General features: G+C 36.6%; 2 protein-coding genes across 3 annotated transcripts in view; one reads left to right on the top strand and one right to left on the bottom strand.

Moving 5' to 3' along the window:
• Positions 1-3,759, top strand: part of dnajc17 (DnaJ heat shock protein family (Hsp40) member C17) — an 86,154-nt gene extending 82,395 nt beyond the window's left edge. For both annotated transcript variants that reach the window (XM_088925977.1, XM_088925976.1), the window contains one exon: positions 3,517-3,759. In XM_088925977.1, the coding sequence (XP_088782103.1) occupies positions 3,517-3,642 (126 nt within the window). In that variant the 3' untranslated portion in view covers positions 3,643-3,759. The remainder of the gene's footprint in view (positions 1-3,516) is intronic.
• A 5,149-nt stretch (positions 3,760-8,908) lies between these two features.
• On the bottom strand, positions 8,909-14,599 carry gchfr (GTP cyclohydrolase I feedback regulator). Its single transcript, XM_088925975.1, has 3 exons — positions 14,432-14,599; positions 13,139-13,233; positions 8,909-10,293 (listed from the first exon to the last, which is right to left on the bottom strand). Exons 1-3 carry the CDS (start codon positions 14,465-14,467, stop codon positions 10,164-10,166), a joined length of 261 nt encoding a protein of 86 aa, XP_088782101.1. The 5' UTR covers positions 14,468-14,599; the 3' UTR covers positions 8,909-10,163.
• Between the last annotated feature and the right edge of the window lie 1,131 nt (positions 14,600-15,730).

Below are 15,730 nucleotides of genomic sequence, written 5' to 3'. Positions count from 1 at the left end.
TGTAACTACTTCTTCTACAACTGTACATTTGTCACTTAACGTATTGTTACATATCACCATTGCAATTGAAGGGACGGGTTGTGAAGATTAGTCAGATACAATGTTATATGTTTATCTGGTTGCATTAGGTGGCAGTACATTGACTAATTCTATTTCGGCCTGTTACACTACAATTGTTTGTTTACAGATATTTGTGCATTGCGCAAACTCTGTTCCATGAAATTAGTTTGCAGAAATGCTTTCTGTTAGTAAGATTTCTGCTAGCTAAGCTTGCAAAAGACTGGACAATATCAGTGGCAGCTCTTGGCCTTGCTATTGGCAGTGAAGCTGTGCAGTTTCCACTCCAGATGTGCCTCAGTGCAGAAGAGTGAACAGCTTGGTCATAAAGGATATGGTTGTCTTCCTGTAACCCATGCTGTTGGAAAACTAACTACCGTGGCAAGAAACGTTGAAGAACCATTGCTGATAAGACAAAAATTATTCAGATTTTTTTTAATGGCCTAAGACGTGTCTTTTATTTTCATTTAATGTTCTTCTGTGCCAGAAAATCCAAAATAGTTTTTGTTTTGTTTTACATTTTGTTTCCTTTGGAGTGATGGCATTTGAATGATTCAAACATTTCTTATTCCCAGTGTTTGTACAGTATGTCATTTTGGCTTGGTCTCAATTCCATTTCTATATGACAGGCTCTTAGGTCAACATTTTACAGTGTCATCTTTTGTCATTTTGAAATGTGTCTTATGTATTACAAGTGTCACCTCATTCACGTGCATATACACCTGATTCTGCTGTCCTGATTAAAAAAGCTGCTGTGACTTTATTCACAGTTCCCATATTTAAGAGCCTAGAATAAGAATAAGAGGCCTGTAAGATTTAGTCTAGCCTTGTTGGTATAGTAACTAAACCCATGCCAATACATTGCATGGATGTGGACAGTTTGCATTTCAAAGTGCCTGATTAGGTTAAGGGTTGCTTATTTGCTTAATTTCCAGGAAGCAAAGCAAATGTCAAAATAATTTATTGACATTGTGACTTCAAAGAAATCAAATATTTTTTATAGTTGAAATTAAGTTTTAATGTTTAACTTAGAGCTGATTTTTTATATGAAAGCGTCATGAGGCAGGTCTTTCATTTTCCACGAAGCTGGATATTTTCTTCTAAATCTTTTGGAATTTCATTTTGTATTTTGTTACAAGCACAAGTATGAAAAGACATCAGCATCAGACTTCTGCTAGTATTCAGGATGTAAACAGATGTTCCAGTAAGCACCACCTGTGTGCTCCATAAACTGAAATGTGTAGGAAAATAACCCAGAATACTTGCAAGGATACTTTGAACAAAGGATACAAAGGATACTTTGAAGCCACTGTCATACCCCAAATTTCATCCACTGTGCCATTGAAAAGCAGATTAAGAAATATCATAAAATAAGCAATCAACATTGATGTGTATGCATGATGAACATTTCTTGCATAATACCCCTTTAGTTCAGATCAAATGTCACATTGTCATGGGCACCGAAAACGGGTTACAGTCGACTGGAACAAAAGCAAAGGGCATATTGTTTAGAACTAATTTACCTGTGATCTTTTAACAGTGTTTTTCAAGACTATTATTTCCTGTCAGGCGCTCTGATGTCCAGCACTTCCAAAGGTTAAAATCTTTAGGAAACCTATATACAGTATATCATATATTCAGGCAGGGTTAAAATTGTTTGGTATCAATTTATTTTTCTGCTTTATGAGCATTGGTCTCTTGCACAAAACATCAGCAAAAAATTTAGTGTGGTATTTGAATGGTGTTTAGTTTTTATAAATATGCCTTAAATAATGCAGGAGTTTTGAGCTTAATACAAAGGAGCCTTTTCATCCTGCTTGCAACAAAGTAACTAAGGCAACAACAAGCTTTTTAAACTCTGAATTTAATCTTAAGACTCTATCACACTTTTGTTATGCTGACTCTGAAACCCAGATTTTTTAAACCCAGAGATATTGTAGTGAGACAAAGCAGGCCTCTATCTTAAGTCCCACTGGATCACAAAGATAGATAGCTGCTGTTTGGTCTTTGACAGCTGTAATAGTAACTCTTTAAGCAAAACAGAACCTTTACTGGTTATTTTTTTTTCTGTTAAGAAAAGTAATAGAATAAAGAATAAAACAGAAATAGCTCATATTGTGGCTCTCTCTTCACATGAAATCTAAGGTTATACAATTCATATTTCTTGGAGTATTTTAGTTTTGATATATTTCAGATGCAGTTTTTGAGATTCCCTTTAGTTTTATGTTAAAGCTGTATGGGAGAGGAAAGTTTAATTACTAGGAGTAAAAGTTAAGGTGTGTGGCATGGGAGCAATATCCTTGTACAATATTCTTGTTAAAAAGAAATCAGATATGGATTTTGCTTCATTCAGTTATTGTAATACACTTCTTTATCTCTAGCGCTTCTGAAAGATAGAAGCATTTTGGCCACAACAAATTAATAAACTTAAATATAATACTGTTACAGACATCTCACTCATCATTAGATACAGAACACTTTGGAGTTACATTGGCGTCATGTCAGCCTCATGCCTTGGACAGAAGAGTGACAACTGGTGACAGTTATGGTTACCAAAGTGTTGTCATTGGCACATCACCGTCTGTTGACAGGCACAGTAAAGGTTTTCTTCATCAGGCTTCCCATTCTCTGAACATACTGTGTAGAACAGCTGTGAGTTAGTATACACTGCATTATTTATATGGCTGTCTCCTTTACACAAAGAGACCCACGTGTGTACTCGTTTATCAAGTTGGAGTGAAGTATGTAGCAGTGTCCTTTATTCACACAAAATTTGAACCCACCAGTTTCACTTATGAGTCTACCATCCATGAACCTGGAGTTGGAGAAAGTCCATATAGTTAATTAAAATACCAGACCTTTTGGTTACATAGGATGTTGAGAGATGAGAAAGATGAATGTTAATTTTTGGCTTATTTTACAAAATTTATACACAAGTATCCATTGTTGCTGCATTATACATTAATGCATAAGTATTTATCTTCAGTCTACAACTTATTCTGTCTTTGCCAGGATTATTTTTCTGCTGAATTGTTCTTTATGCCTTAGAGTAGTCTAACCAATTGAGTCTGAATAGAGTGAATCATTTGTGCTAGATACTCATTTTTATGTGGTTTATGGAAGTATTTTGTCTTTATTTACACATAATAGCTTACTAATTGGCTAAATGTTATTCTTTTACTTAGTTTACATTGATTCATAACTTTTATCATGAAGTAAAAAGATTCTGTAGTGGTTCTCTTGGTACCATAGTGGTTTAAATTGTAAATCCAAGGACCTGTAGCCAAACCACAGCTTTTCTGGACTCTTGTTGAGATCTTGTTGAGATACTGTAGGCTGTCTAGCAGAAGCATGTTTCTCTCTGGTCTCTGAATGCTGAAAGTTTTGGGTCTTTTCAAAAGTACTTGTGTCTGAGAGCCCTCAACGATTGCGTCTCTCTCTCTCCTCCGGCCCCTGCAGGGTTCTCTTCTCACTGAGCGGGACTACGAGAGCGTGGTGCTGATGCGGATGCGCCAGGCGGCGGAGAGACAGCGGCTTATTGAGCAGATGCAGAGGGAGGATGAAGAGGAAGCTGCACGCCCCTAGCCCGCAGGACTCTCTGTCTCTAGTTTAATAAAGCTCTTCTTTTTTTAAAAGCACAAAACTGTATGGATCAAGTGATTTCATACTTTGTTGGCATACTGATAAATAAATGTGTAAAAACAAGTCATAGGAACCCATTTTTTGCACACCCTATGAACCAGTATGTTACCTTAAGGCAGCATAGATTATGGCTGTTTTTACAGTATGTGTTTCCAATTTGGAATTGCCCATCGTTTATCAGTGCTTGCTCCTACTTCTCTGCACCGGCATGAGAAGAATGATATCTGGGAGCACTTTTCTGACATGCCCACTGTTGAACTGCTCATGATTTCACACACGGTCAATGCTAGAGAGCCATTTGAGGAGAGTTATCACCAATTTGAGGAGCAGTAGTCTTCTAGGTGACAGCATTGCAAGATTACAAGCACCTGGCAGGTTCCTGGTAGGGGTTTCTAATGCATACCAAGTCAAACATGCCAAACTCATAACCCAGCATAACCTGACAGTGCTCTACATCTTGGGGAATCACTGTTCCTGTGTGTTCATTTCATCGCCGAAGCTTGAACCTTATAATGTCTAGACTATGGGGCTCAGCTTGCACACTGTGCAAAGCTAACTTTACTGATTAAGCCATTTTGGGAGCTTTCCATGACTTATGAGCTAGAAGCATTGTAGGTATAAAACGGTGGTGTTAAATGTTTCATTCCCGAGCTCCCTTTGGGAAAGGCTACTGAGTGATGGTTTACAGACATGGTGACTTGAAGCACTGTAGAAAGTTACAGTATGTCATATACAGTATATGAGTGAAATAAAAAGGGGCCCAGTCAGGTTCTTCGTTAGATTATATATCAGTGCAATTACTTCCTCACTTATTGCAAAATCCCTTTGATGGAACTGATTATTATTTTGTACACTGAGTCCCAGGACTATTATCATTTCATTACTGCCTGTCAGAAGAGTTCTTGCTATTATGAAAAGAGTAAAAACTGCTTTTTGGGATTTCCTCCAATTTGGATTTCTTAATCCTCCAGACTAATATTGCAAATCAGTTCCTTATTTATTTTTTCAGTTTTATCATTTCAGCCAAGAGCCAATTTCTCCCTCATTGAATAGTTCTTTTTGATTTATTTTGTGTATCTTTATAATGTCCTTTGTGTTTCTGCACATCTTAAATCATTTGCCATGCTTTTCTTTGGGAGATAGATATGCAACAGAAATTTTAGAATTCCTTACTGCATATATCTGTGCATGGAATTAACCCCTATGACTGTAAACATTCAATCTGATGGAAATGATATTCAATTCAAATTGTTTTACTGATTTTAAAAGTCTAGTGCTGAAATGCATCTGTTAAATAATATGTGGAAAAAAGTTTGAAAAAAAGATTTTAAAATGTGTAATTGAGCTCAACGACTCAAATTGCTGACTGGATCCCATGTTGAGCCCTGTAGACCAAACCTCTCCTGTTTGGAGCTCGGTTCTCTCGTGGGGTAACTATGACCAAGCAGCCCCAGGTGGCAGTGGCAGTCCTTGGCACTGGATGAGTGCCTGGGAGCTGTTGCTATGAGACTGCTCTTTGGGAGCTGTGCTTACTTTCCTGAAAAGGCACGTCAGTACTTGTGTGGATTGAGCTCTGCAAGGTGAGCATCTTTAGGATTTTGAAGTCCAAAATGGGATTAACATGGAAATAAAAAAAATATTTGTTGAAACCAAACGTTATCAAAAATAAATTAAGCAAATCCTGTGAATAATGGGGAGACGCTCCACAAAATCCCCATTGTGTTTGAGGATGGAAGATTTACACCACTGCTAGAACCCCCTGGATTTGCTATGACTGCTTTATTCCCTGCTTATATTTTAGCCAAGTATTTGTAATCCTTCACACTTGACTTGTTGTGTAGCCTGACATGCTACATAGACAATTTTGTATTCAACCGTTCACCACATGTACAGTATTGATGGTCCGCCTACATTTCCTTTAGTAATTAAGAAATTTAGAAAGAAGTTGTTCTCAGAATTGATTGGTGCTGTGCATAACTTTAGCTTTGAAGCCAAAAAGTGATTTTGAATCCATCGGTATTCAGGCTTTTTTATTTAAATCATCACAATACTATGATTTACATCATGTAGCAAGTCCATATATGACCAAATTCATCATTCAATTATCCTTTCAACAACATGTTAGTTGCAACCAACTTAGACAAATAATATGCCACCACTTTTACTTAAGTTTATATTGCTGGAACTGTCTTAAACATTTCCATCAATATTCAATCTTTCGCATTTCAAAATCCAGCAATCTGTTAAAACAGCTCACATCTGTGATGTAAATCAGTATTCTCCAGTATGTTAACAATTTTTTTCTAGGTGGTTCTATTTGTGTTGTGATGATTGGGTTTTTTATATTCGTCATAACCAAAAACATAACCCAATTCAAATTACAGTAAAAGAAGAAATGGAATCACATGTATTCTCGAAGAGACACATTTCTCTGCCAGCGTTTGCCATTTCAGAAAATTAAGCCAGAGGAAAAATCGTTTTAATCTTCCATTCCATCTTCTGTGCATCCTCCACTTTGAACCTGCCAGTTCAGTGGAGAATGAAACCTAAAGTTTCATTTCCTTTGACAAAAATTTTACTGTTGATGGAAATTACTGCCACTTTTCAGCCAAGTCACGGTATTTAATGAAGCAAACCACCAAGCAAGGCCAATTGATTTTGGCTCTTCTTTCAGATGAAAACTGGCAGAAAGTCACTTACAAATTTGCTTCTAATGTAACCACCCACAGAGGTTGGCTACAACTGCTTCGCCACTCCAGAGGTTTCACTTTCTGTCCAAAGGGGCATTCATTTCTCTGAATCATTTGCATCATAAATTATAAACCGAATCCTCCAGCAGCAAGAAAAGATCCCTTTAGCTCCTTAACTAGGACTCCTCAATAAACTTGCTGTCCTCTAGGAAGTCCTTTAGTTCCCTAGTTTAGTTTTCCTTTAGTTTAATTTGAGCCAAGAGCAAATGTCAAGACTCAGGTTCACTGTTTGACCTGGGATTTCATTTTGGTTTTGTGATCTTACAGGAACTATGGATTCTCCACACAGTGCTGAGAAAATGTTTGTGAACCCCCAGGTCGGTCAGTATTCTATATTGTAGACCTAAAACATTAATAGACATAAATGTCTTAATAAAATATGAAAATAACCTGATAATATATATAACACACAAAATGTTTGGATTAATTAACAAAATGATCCAATAGCATCCCTATGTAAATAAGTGTGAACCCTCAGACTGAGAAACTGGTGGCATCTATTTGAGAAACAATGACTTCAACTAAATGTTTTCTGTTAACAGTTTATCAGTTTCCCACATTGACCTTTGCGAATTTTGGCCCATTCGTCCTTCCAGCTGGTAATATTTTTGAGTTTTCATGCATGAACTGTTTATTTTACATACTACCATAACATTTCAATAGGGTTTATGTCTGGATTTTAACTTGGCCAATCAAAAATGCAAAATTTCTTCTTCACCCTTTCTGTTGTGGATCTGCTTGTACAGTATGTTTAGGATCATTGTCTTTATGTATGACTCACTTTCGGCTCAGCTTCAGTTGAAAAATGGATGGCCTGACTCCTGAACATACTGATAGAACATCAAATTTATTGTTCTGTGGGTCATGGCAGGCCTTCTGGGTCCTGAGGCAGCAAATCTGCCCCCAAATAGCCCTGCTACCATGCTTGGCGGTTGGGATGAGATTCTTCTGCTTTAAAGCAGTTTTTGGTTTTTGCCACACAAAAAGTTTGTCATGTGGTCAAAAAGTTCGACCTCTGACTCGTCATCCAGGTGGTCCTTGGCAAACCTGACATGGCCAGCAGTGTTTTTTTTAGAGAGCAATGGTTTCTTCCTGGCTGTCCTCCAATGAAACCATTTCAGCTCAGTCTTTTCCTGAAGGCTGAGGCTTGAACACTGGCATCAGCTGCAGTGAGAGAGGCCTGCACATCCTCAGAGAGTACCCTGTGGTTCTTTGCCACATGATTTTCCAGGTTGCTCTTGGGGACATCTTGGCAGGATGACCTGTCTTAGAAAAGTCACCATGGTCTTGAATATTTTCTATTTATATACTGTGTAAATGGTAAATGTTTAAAACAGAGCCTCAAATGTTTAGGGATGATTTTGCAGCCCTCTCCAGATGGATGAGTATCAACAATTTTTCTAGGTCCTCTGAAGTCTCTTTTAATTGTGACAGGATGTCTTTGCTGAAGTATTAAACTACTAAACACAGAATGTTTCCAAGCATTTTATAGGACAGGGATGCTGAAAATCTGTCCTTGTTTAACTGTTATCCAATTATTTAATTACATTATTCTAATTACCCCCTTACTTGTACTAAGCAAACTTTGGGTACACATTCATTTTTACTGCATGCGCCATTGCATCACAAAACAAATTTGACATGGTAAATAAATAAACCCTTTAGTTTAAGAAAAGACTGGTTTCAATTCAACAATCATATCCTGGTAATTCTCATAATTACAGTTACTGAATGTTTGAGGTTTGCAAACATTTTTTTGGCCTAGGATGTACATCCAAGTTTTCCAAAAGACATCTGCCTATCAAGTCTTGTTCTGTACAGTAGTATTATTGGCTATAGTGTCCCACTTCAGAAATCCAGGGCAAAGCAAGTGTGAGGTCATCAACTGCACCATGTCCTTGTGCATGTATGGGTATTCCTATTGACCAATTTTGATGTTCAACAATTTGAAGTTCTTCAGTGCATTATTGCCTTGTGAAGGGAAATTTTAAAATGACAGGAGGCTGTGTTGTCAGCAAGACAATTGCATTTTGCCAATGTTGTGTATTCTTTTCAAATAGACTAGCGCTCTTTCAGATGCCCCTGGTTGAGACCTCTGATCAAGAAGTAAAATGAGCAAAATAGCCTCTGACTATCTGTACCCTTTGTTTTTTTTCAATTCCTGGGCACATATTAATTTCTTGAAATCTCTGTAAACCTGATATTTTCTGCAAAGTGCTTTTTCAAACTTTCATTTATGCAGTCTTTTATCACCTTTTCATCTAAACATTAAATAACTTCTATCTGAAGCAGTTTTACAGGTTAAAATGTACTGTAATTGGAATTTAACAAATGAGGCTTATATTGACTATTTGCTTCTCTGTTCAGAAAGACTATTTTGTGATATGTTCAAAATAATGCTGCCATTAAATGTGCTAAGATGATGAAGCAATAATATGTATAAAACAAGAAACAGCTTATAAAGGACAAAACTAATTTATTACGTTTTTACATTAAATGTTAATTTTATACAGTCTCCATCTCACACTTTATCACATTGAGAATGTATTGAACTCAACCTTCATTTCTGGACGATGGTGACAGGCACACCACTGGGAACAACACATGTGATTTAAATTACATCATTCTTAAAGAACACAGTCCAAAACAGACATATTTGAATAACTTTCACATTATGTTGTGTTGATTATTAGAGAATACATTTCATTTTATGCTATACTTAATGTATATACTAAACAGAAATATAGTTATAGGTTTGATAGTCTTCATTTATGATGAAGAGACTTTGCAAGCTGGGGAAAGGGTCATTATCCAGACAACATTTCTTAAACAGTAATGGACATAAACTATGTTTCTGCAGTGGAATGTGATTATTCTGTGAAACATCTGCCTCATATATATACAGTACGTACTTGTTTCTAACTGTGGGGCTGAGATGTGTGGCATGAGATGACCTTACACCGAGAAACGAAGTGGCTATCTTCAGAAATATCCAATAGGTGTGAAAAAATTCAACTTTAGCCACTAAGGCCATAGAATTTGTCATGAACTTTACAGTGTGTTAAAATTCTTTGTGACAGGTAATTCAAGCTTTGTCACTGTGTCATAGGAACTGTGGCTGTTCCCACTGATGATAACAGAAACTAACATTTGAACTGGCTCTTTTATTACACTGATCTCCTTCAATATGTGTTTTGAAAAAAATGTGTACTTTTGCTCATTTGAAGCCAGTGAACCACCCCATCCTTCTGAAGCCAAGAAGACAAAAATGCACCTGAGGTTTTTTTTCTAGAACTAGTCATAGACATTATAGGAAGAATCAATAGGCTTCCAGAGGGAATCTTCAAGTCCTCTCCACTGAGAATTCAGTGCCAAGAATTAACTGCTCACTAAAATGAACATACTGTAATCTGTCCAAAACAAATTAAAAATACTACTTGTACCTTTAAACTAATTATAAATTCCACCCAGCAACAGTTTCCCCTGGTAATAAGAACAATATAATTTAGCCCCCCTTCTAGGATGCATGAGGTAAAAATCATTTGGATGAAAGTATCAAAAAAGGAATTATTTTTTTATGTATTGTGTAATAGAAATCACCAGAGTTTCAGCAGAATGTACGATCACGTGTACAGCACAAGAATATCCAGCAGTTAGTCTGTGGTAATCCATTGGTAAGGCAGGGAACCCATTATTCACTAACATCTGCACGGCTCACAGTGTCTCCTTGTGTAGGCACCACACCAGTGTCTGGCCTACTCCAGTCATGCTCACCACACGATAGCCGATCTTCTCCAGTTTGTCCAGAACCATTCGTGGTGGATCGTCTACATGGTATTCAGAACTGCAGCAGAAAGTAAAGATTTCAATCGGCAACAATGCACAATGGCATTCAGCTACATTTACCATCTCAGTACCATGTTGTGCTACTACTGTATGTCAGTAGGGCCATTCCATTTGAAATCAGCCAGGTCAAGTGAAGGCTCTGTGTCTATGAGGCTCACTTTTGAATGTGCTCTTCTGCTTTGTAGCTGCTGTTCCAGGGCAGTTTTATATTTTGCAAAGTAACAAGTAAAGATTTATTCCTTGCTGAAAAGAGAAGAAAAGAAACACAACCTCATGCATTCTAGAAGGAAGACTAAATTACATTGCTTATTACCAGGGGACACAACCGAAGAAGGCTCCACAGTGTTTCTTTTCTTCTCTTTTCAGCATGGAATAAACCTTTACTTGTTCCTTTGCAGCCTACGCATGCTGGCACAGCTACCTACTTGAACTACTTTTTTATATGTCGCTTATCTCCTCAGGACTCAGTGTGTGTTCTGCTAGTTGCTGTGGTTGGCTCCACATATTCCTAAATCTACACTGATTTGATCAGAATGGCTAGGGACTGGAAATGATCCTGAAGGTCCCTTTGTGTGCAGGATGTTCACCTCTACTTCATGCTGCAACTGACATTGCCAAACCAATGCACCTGTCCCTTGCCTTACAATATGCTGAGGATAATTTTTTTTCGGTTTCAGATAAAATTTGTCCATTTTTTACCAGAGTACCAGAGATCTGAGCTCCTTTATATAATGGGCATATACTGAATACAATATCCTCAGTGGAGGACACCTGTATTAATTTGTGAAGAACACTTTAAGTGCATCGAACATTACATCACCTCCTAAGTCTGGGACCTATCAACTTTACTGGTTTGCTTCCAAAATGCAAGCTGGATTTGAAGTCTGGTAATGCTTTTATTTTTGTGAGTAAGGTTTTTCTTTCCCTTTGTCTGCTCAAAGATCATTCGATTATCCCTCAGAGTGATATATATTTTTTACACTGTGTTAGAGTGACAACAAACAGACCACAGTGGAAAACAGAAGTGAACTGTATAATGTTCTTTCTGATAAGACACTGATAAAACATACAGTCTGACAAAACCAATCACACTGTGACAGACAGGATATTAACTCCTCTGTAGTTTAGCCCAAGATTAAAATTGGAGATTTTAGTGTCTTTTCTGCAGTAATTCTGAAAGGTGTTTTTGAAAGATAACACTAAATGGCAAAGGAATATGATGCAAAGCCCACACTGTTAAAGAAAGAGGCCTTTCAGAAAAACACAAAGGGATTTAAATACTACCTGCTCACACAAAACTATGAAATGCAAATTAATGATTAGTTCTCAGAATTGTTTTTACTTACTGTACATCTCATAATAAAAAACAATTTTAGAATATAAGCTTCAAAAATATCTCACAATTATTTTCCTAGTACTTCAGTTAACAAGGATCTTTTTATTATATATTTTTTAAAAAAATTTCACATCATGATAACAGGACTATCAGTGCAAGGAATGCTAGATGCAGATGTTCCCACAAACCCTTTTATTTACCAACTCTGGCTGCCTGGTTACACTATTACATAATGCAATTAGGTGCTGATGTGTCTCTGGTTTTAATTCAAAGCTTCTTGTTTTTTTCATCTACTTACCAGACAGTCGATATTTCCCCTCAATCTGGTTTTATAGAAGTCTTTGAAACAAACAAACAGACTGACTACAGTAATAATTACCTTCAAATGGGTAAAGCACTAAAATGATTTAATATTTTATATCACTGGCTGATGAGTGTAATTTATTACTTGTTATGCAACAAGACATAACGGAAAATGTTTACTGGCATTACACAATTTTGTCATTAGATGTGTTGTCCCCACAACACCCCACTCATATTGATGGGTTAAGCAATCAGTTTATGTTTGAGTTTCAAAGTTTTGAATAATAACTGATCACTGATATATATAATTGGGCAATGATGAAACATGGCGGTAAAAAAGGTTAACTAACTTTTAAAAAGGTAATATGCACACAGATACCCATCATGAATGATACGTTAAAAAGGGTATTCACCTTTGAATTTAAGTGCACTAGTTAAAATAGATACTAAAGTAGATTCCGGACATTTGTATTCAGCACACCGCTAATAAAAACAAGTTACTTTGAGCCAGAAATTACATTAAATGAATTAAACTAATGATCAGACTTCTCCTTTAATGTTCATTTAAATTAAAATGCATCATTACTCAATCAGGGAATACATAATTACTGTATGTCCAGCCTGATGCCACTCTCACACATAGGATAAGCTGCTTGAGAGGCCACTTCTAAACATTAAATTTTGTCCTTATCAAGAGAATGTGGTCAGTATATTTCTCTGTTCATCTAGCTGAGTACGGACAATTAATCAGCTCTACCCTATGTATGATTTCTAAGAAAGGTGTGTTGATGTTTAACAGACATAACTGATGTTTAATACCAGAAGACACTCTCCCTCAGTACACTTCAAAACATCTTCAAAAAAGAGGCCAAAATATAAATGTTTTTATTTCATACTATATAATGCTTTATAATGTTTTTACATAATCTACCCATAATCTAATATTCTTACTAATTTGTCTGTTTTTTCCTCTCATATAGTTATGTTCCTGAACTGACAGTCCAATTAAGCTGGCAATTTCTACCATACCTTTGGTCTTTAAAGCCCTGCAATCAAATTGCTTGTACAAAATCCTTATAATGATTTAGACCTATGTCATAAGCAGTATGTCATTTGTATAAGAAGAGTTTTGATTAATGGATTGAGTATTTACCACTCCAATCATGTAATCTTAGCATTTTTAAAGCAAAATAATATCACTCACAAGTTGTTGCCCAACATTGTCGTTTTCCTGGCTCCTAAGTAATTCATAAGGGTTGGGTCTGAGTATTCATCCCCAACCATAGTAGGACCAGTTTCCTGAAACACAAGAGAAACAGTCAGGAAAGACACAAATCATTTTAAAATCAATGCTACATCTACTGCTTTGTTATGCAACTATTATACACCCATATGAGAGAGACAGCAGCTTTATTGCTGGCTAACAGAAAACAACAACAACAACAATATGAGATATACCATATGTTCTACACTTAACCTTAAACTTGAATAAGTTCTTAATTGAAGACGTATACCTCAGCTACTGTATATTTCACGCGATAAACAGATTCACGACCAAAGACGCTATTCCTGGAGTTTTAGCTCGAGATAATTCATCTCCTTTGTAAATTGTAAATCAATAGTAGAAGTAACAGCATCCGTTTTTGTATCTTACATGATTCAAAATATTTTTTCAAGTTAGTTATTTTCGCATAACAATATCAATATATTTTGATGCATACAGCTCATGTTGATACTGTAGTTTATACTGTAGATATATTATGTCTACTGGTAATAGTTTAAGAAGTCTCAACACAGATACGTTTGAAAACGGGTACAGTATATAACATTAACGCTTATAAAACTAACTGCATCCATCAACAACAATTCACAAGATAATGTATCCACATTTACACACTTCGCCAATTTGTGAATTCCAGAGAATTCGCGGGCAAGAAGCGGAAGAATGAACTCAATGGTAAATTACAGTATTGGAATCGCAAACCAAACACGTCTGCTTCTAGTTTTTAGGATGGGCTTTTTTGTAAACCTTAAAATGTCTGTTTCACATTTATTAAAACGCCCCCCCCCCCCCAACGAGATTTACAGACAACCCATTAAATTTAGATCCAATACAGAATACACTGGATAAACCCTATCTATTACAAAACGTCTAACAATTTGCAGTACAAACTATAACACTTTACGCAATGTTTGCTCAGTGCATTTCGCTTTCTACACTATATTTTTTTTCATCCACACCGGAATATCACAGAGGTGAGTCTATAGGACACATAATTCATTTTTAAGATCCTTTCGGTACCACTGGATTTTCAGGATTGTTGTGTTTTGATAAAGTTACCAGCATTTCTTAGCACCTAACAAACATTGGGGGCGGGGAAGAAGACATTATCGTTTTTAAGTCTTGTTAGCAAAAGCTTATCCAGTCTGAAATGGTAATCACTGTGCGACGCTAAACTCAAGCTAGTTCTCAGAGCAACCGATGCATGTTACAAACCAGTCGAATCTGTGTGCTGATGAGCACGTAAGGCATCCTCGGACTTGGCGTTCTACCCCCTTTCGCAGTTGTCTCCAAATCGTCCCCTGAGGATTATTTGGCGAGTGCAGCTCTAACCGGTTAATGAAGCAAGCAGCTCTCTTCCACAACAGCTTTCCTACACTGACAGCTCAGAGCAGAATGCGGAAACACCCATTGCAACGGACCAATCATAGGGCAAATAAACACTTCTGTGCCAAGGGCACTAAAATCTGTATGGAGAAAGCAAAGCATTTTTTTTTCCTCCAAGCAGACTAAGTCTTTAGATGTGTAATGGAGAGTTGTACTCTCCATTAGGTCCAGCACACTGAAATTCCAATAAATACTTATTTAATAAATATTAATAATAAAACCACCATATATTATACTTTCTTTTTATTATGCCGCTAATATAATGTCTTGCAAAAGTCTTCAGCTCCTGCATCGTCTTCACATTTTGTTGCCTTTGAGCTTGCCGTCGTGACACTTACAAGTAGAAATTAACGTCTGTTACGTACTGTACATACCCCGCTCCTCATATTAAGCAAAAGTCAAAATGAAAAATAAATAACGTCCAAGATAAATTCTCAGATCCCACTGTAGTTTGCATCAGTAGGTGTGTGATACTGCAAACAAAGGATTTGTGGTCAGACAAGACACAATTGGTACTTTTTGGTGTATTAAATCGGCAAAAGCCAGCAGAGCATATCATCACCACCATCCCTATGGGAAAGGTTAACCCTAGTAGTGACTTCAAAGCTTATTACGATTGAAGGAAAAGTATGGATGGGCAAAGTACAGGTATATGTTAGAGGAAAATCTGCTTCAGTCCTAAAACTAGGACAAAAATGGACCTTTCAGTAGAATGATCCAAAGTACAAGCTCAAAGCTACTTTGCAGTGGCTTATGAATATGAAAGTGAATGTTCTTGAGTGACACAGTCAAAGTCCAGGTTCGAATTTTATTGAGAATTTGTTAAGAGACTTGAAAACTACTGTCCATTAAGTGGTCCCCAAACAACTTGAGAGAGCCCGAGCAAATCTGTCAAGACGAATGGACAAAAATTGTACTAAGCCGTTTTGAAAAGTAGATAGAGACTTACCCAAAAAGACTCATGGATGTAAGAAAGTATTATATTGAAAAGAACGTGTATGACTTATTTTGTACTTTAACCAAATGGGATACCATAGGAATGGTCTGAATAATTCTACAGTGCTCTGTAATATATATATATGCTGTACTGTATATACTGTAGATTGATCAAACACAAGCATTTACGTA

Source organism: Atractosteus spatula, chromosome 9 (assembly GCF_055471065.1).
Source record: "Atractosteus spatula isolate fAtrSpa1 chromosome 9, fAtrSpa1.hap1, whole genome shotgun sequence".
NCBI lineage: Eukaryota > Metazoa > Chordata > Actinopteri > Semionotiformes > Lepisosteidae > Atractosteus > Atractosteus spatula.
The sequence above is the reverse complement of the archived record's forward strand: the minus strand, read 5'-3'. Positions and strand labels throughout refer to the sequence as shown.

Bases quoted from the DNA above. Each gene is read 5' to 3' on its own strand.
- gchfr (XM_088925975.1), bottom strand. From the start codon at position 14,467: ATGCCTTACGTGCTCATCAGCACACAGATTCGACTG. The intron at 13,234-14,431 runs GTTTGTAACATG...CTTGTGTTTCAG, and splicing joins TCAGCACACAGATTCGACTG to GAAACTGGTCCTACTATGGT. The intron at 10,294-13,138 runs GTGAGTGATATT...TTTCTGCTGCAG, and splicing joins ACAATGTTGGGCAACAACTT to TTCTGAATACCATGTAGACG.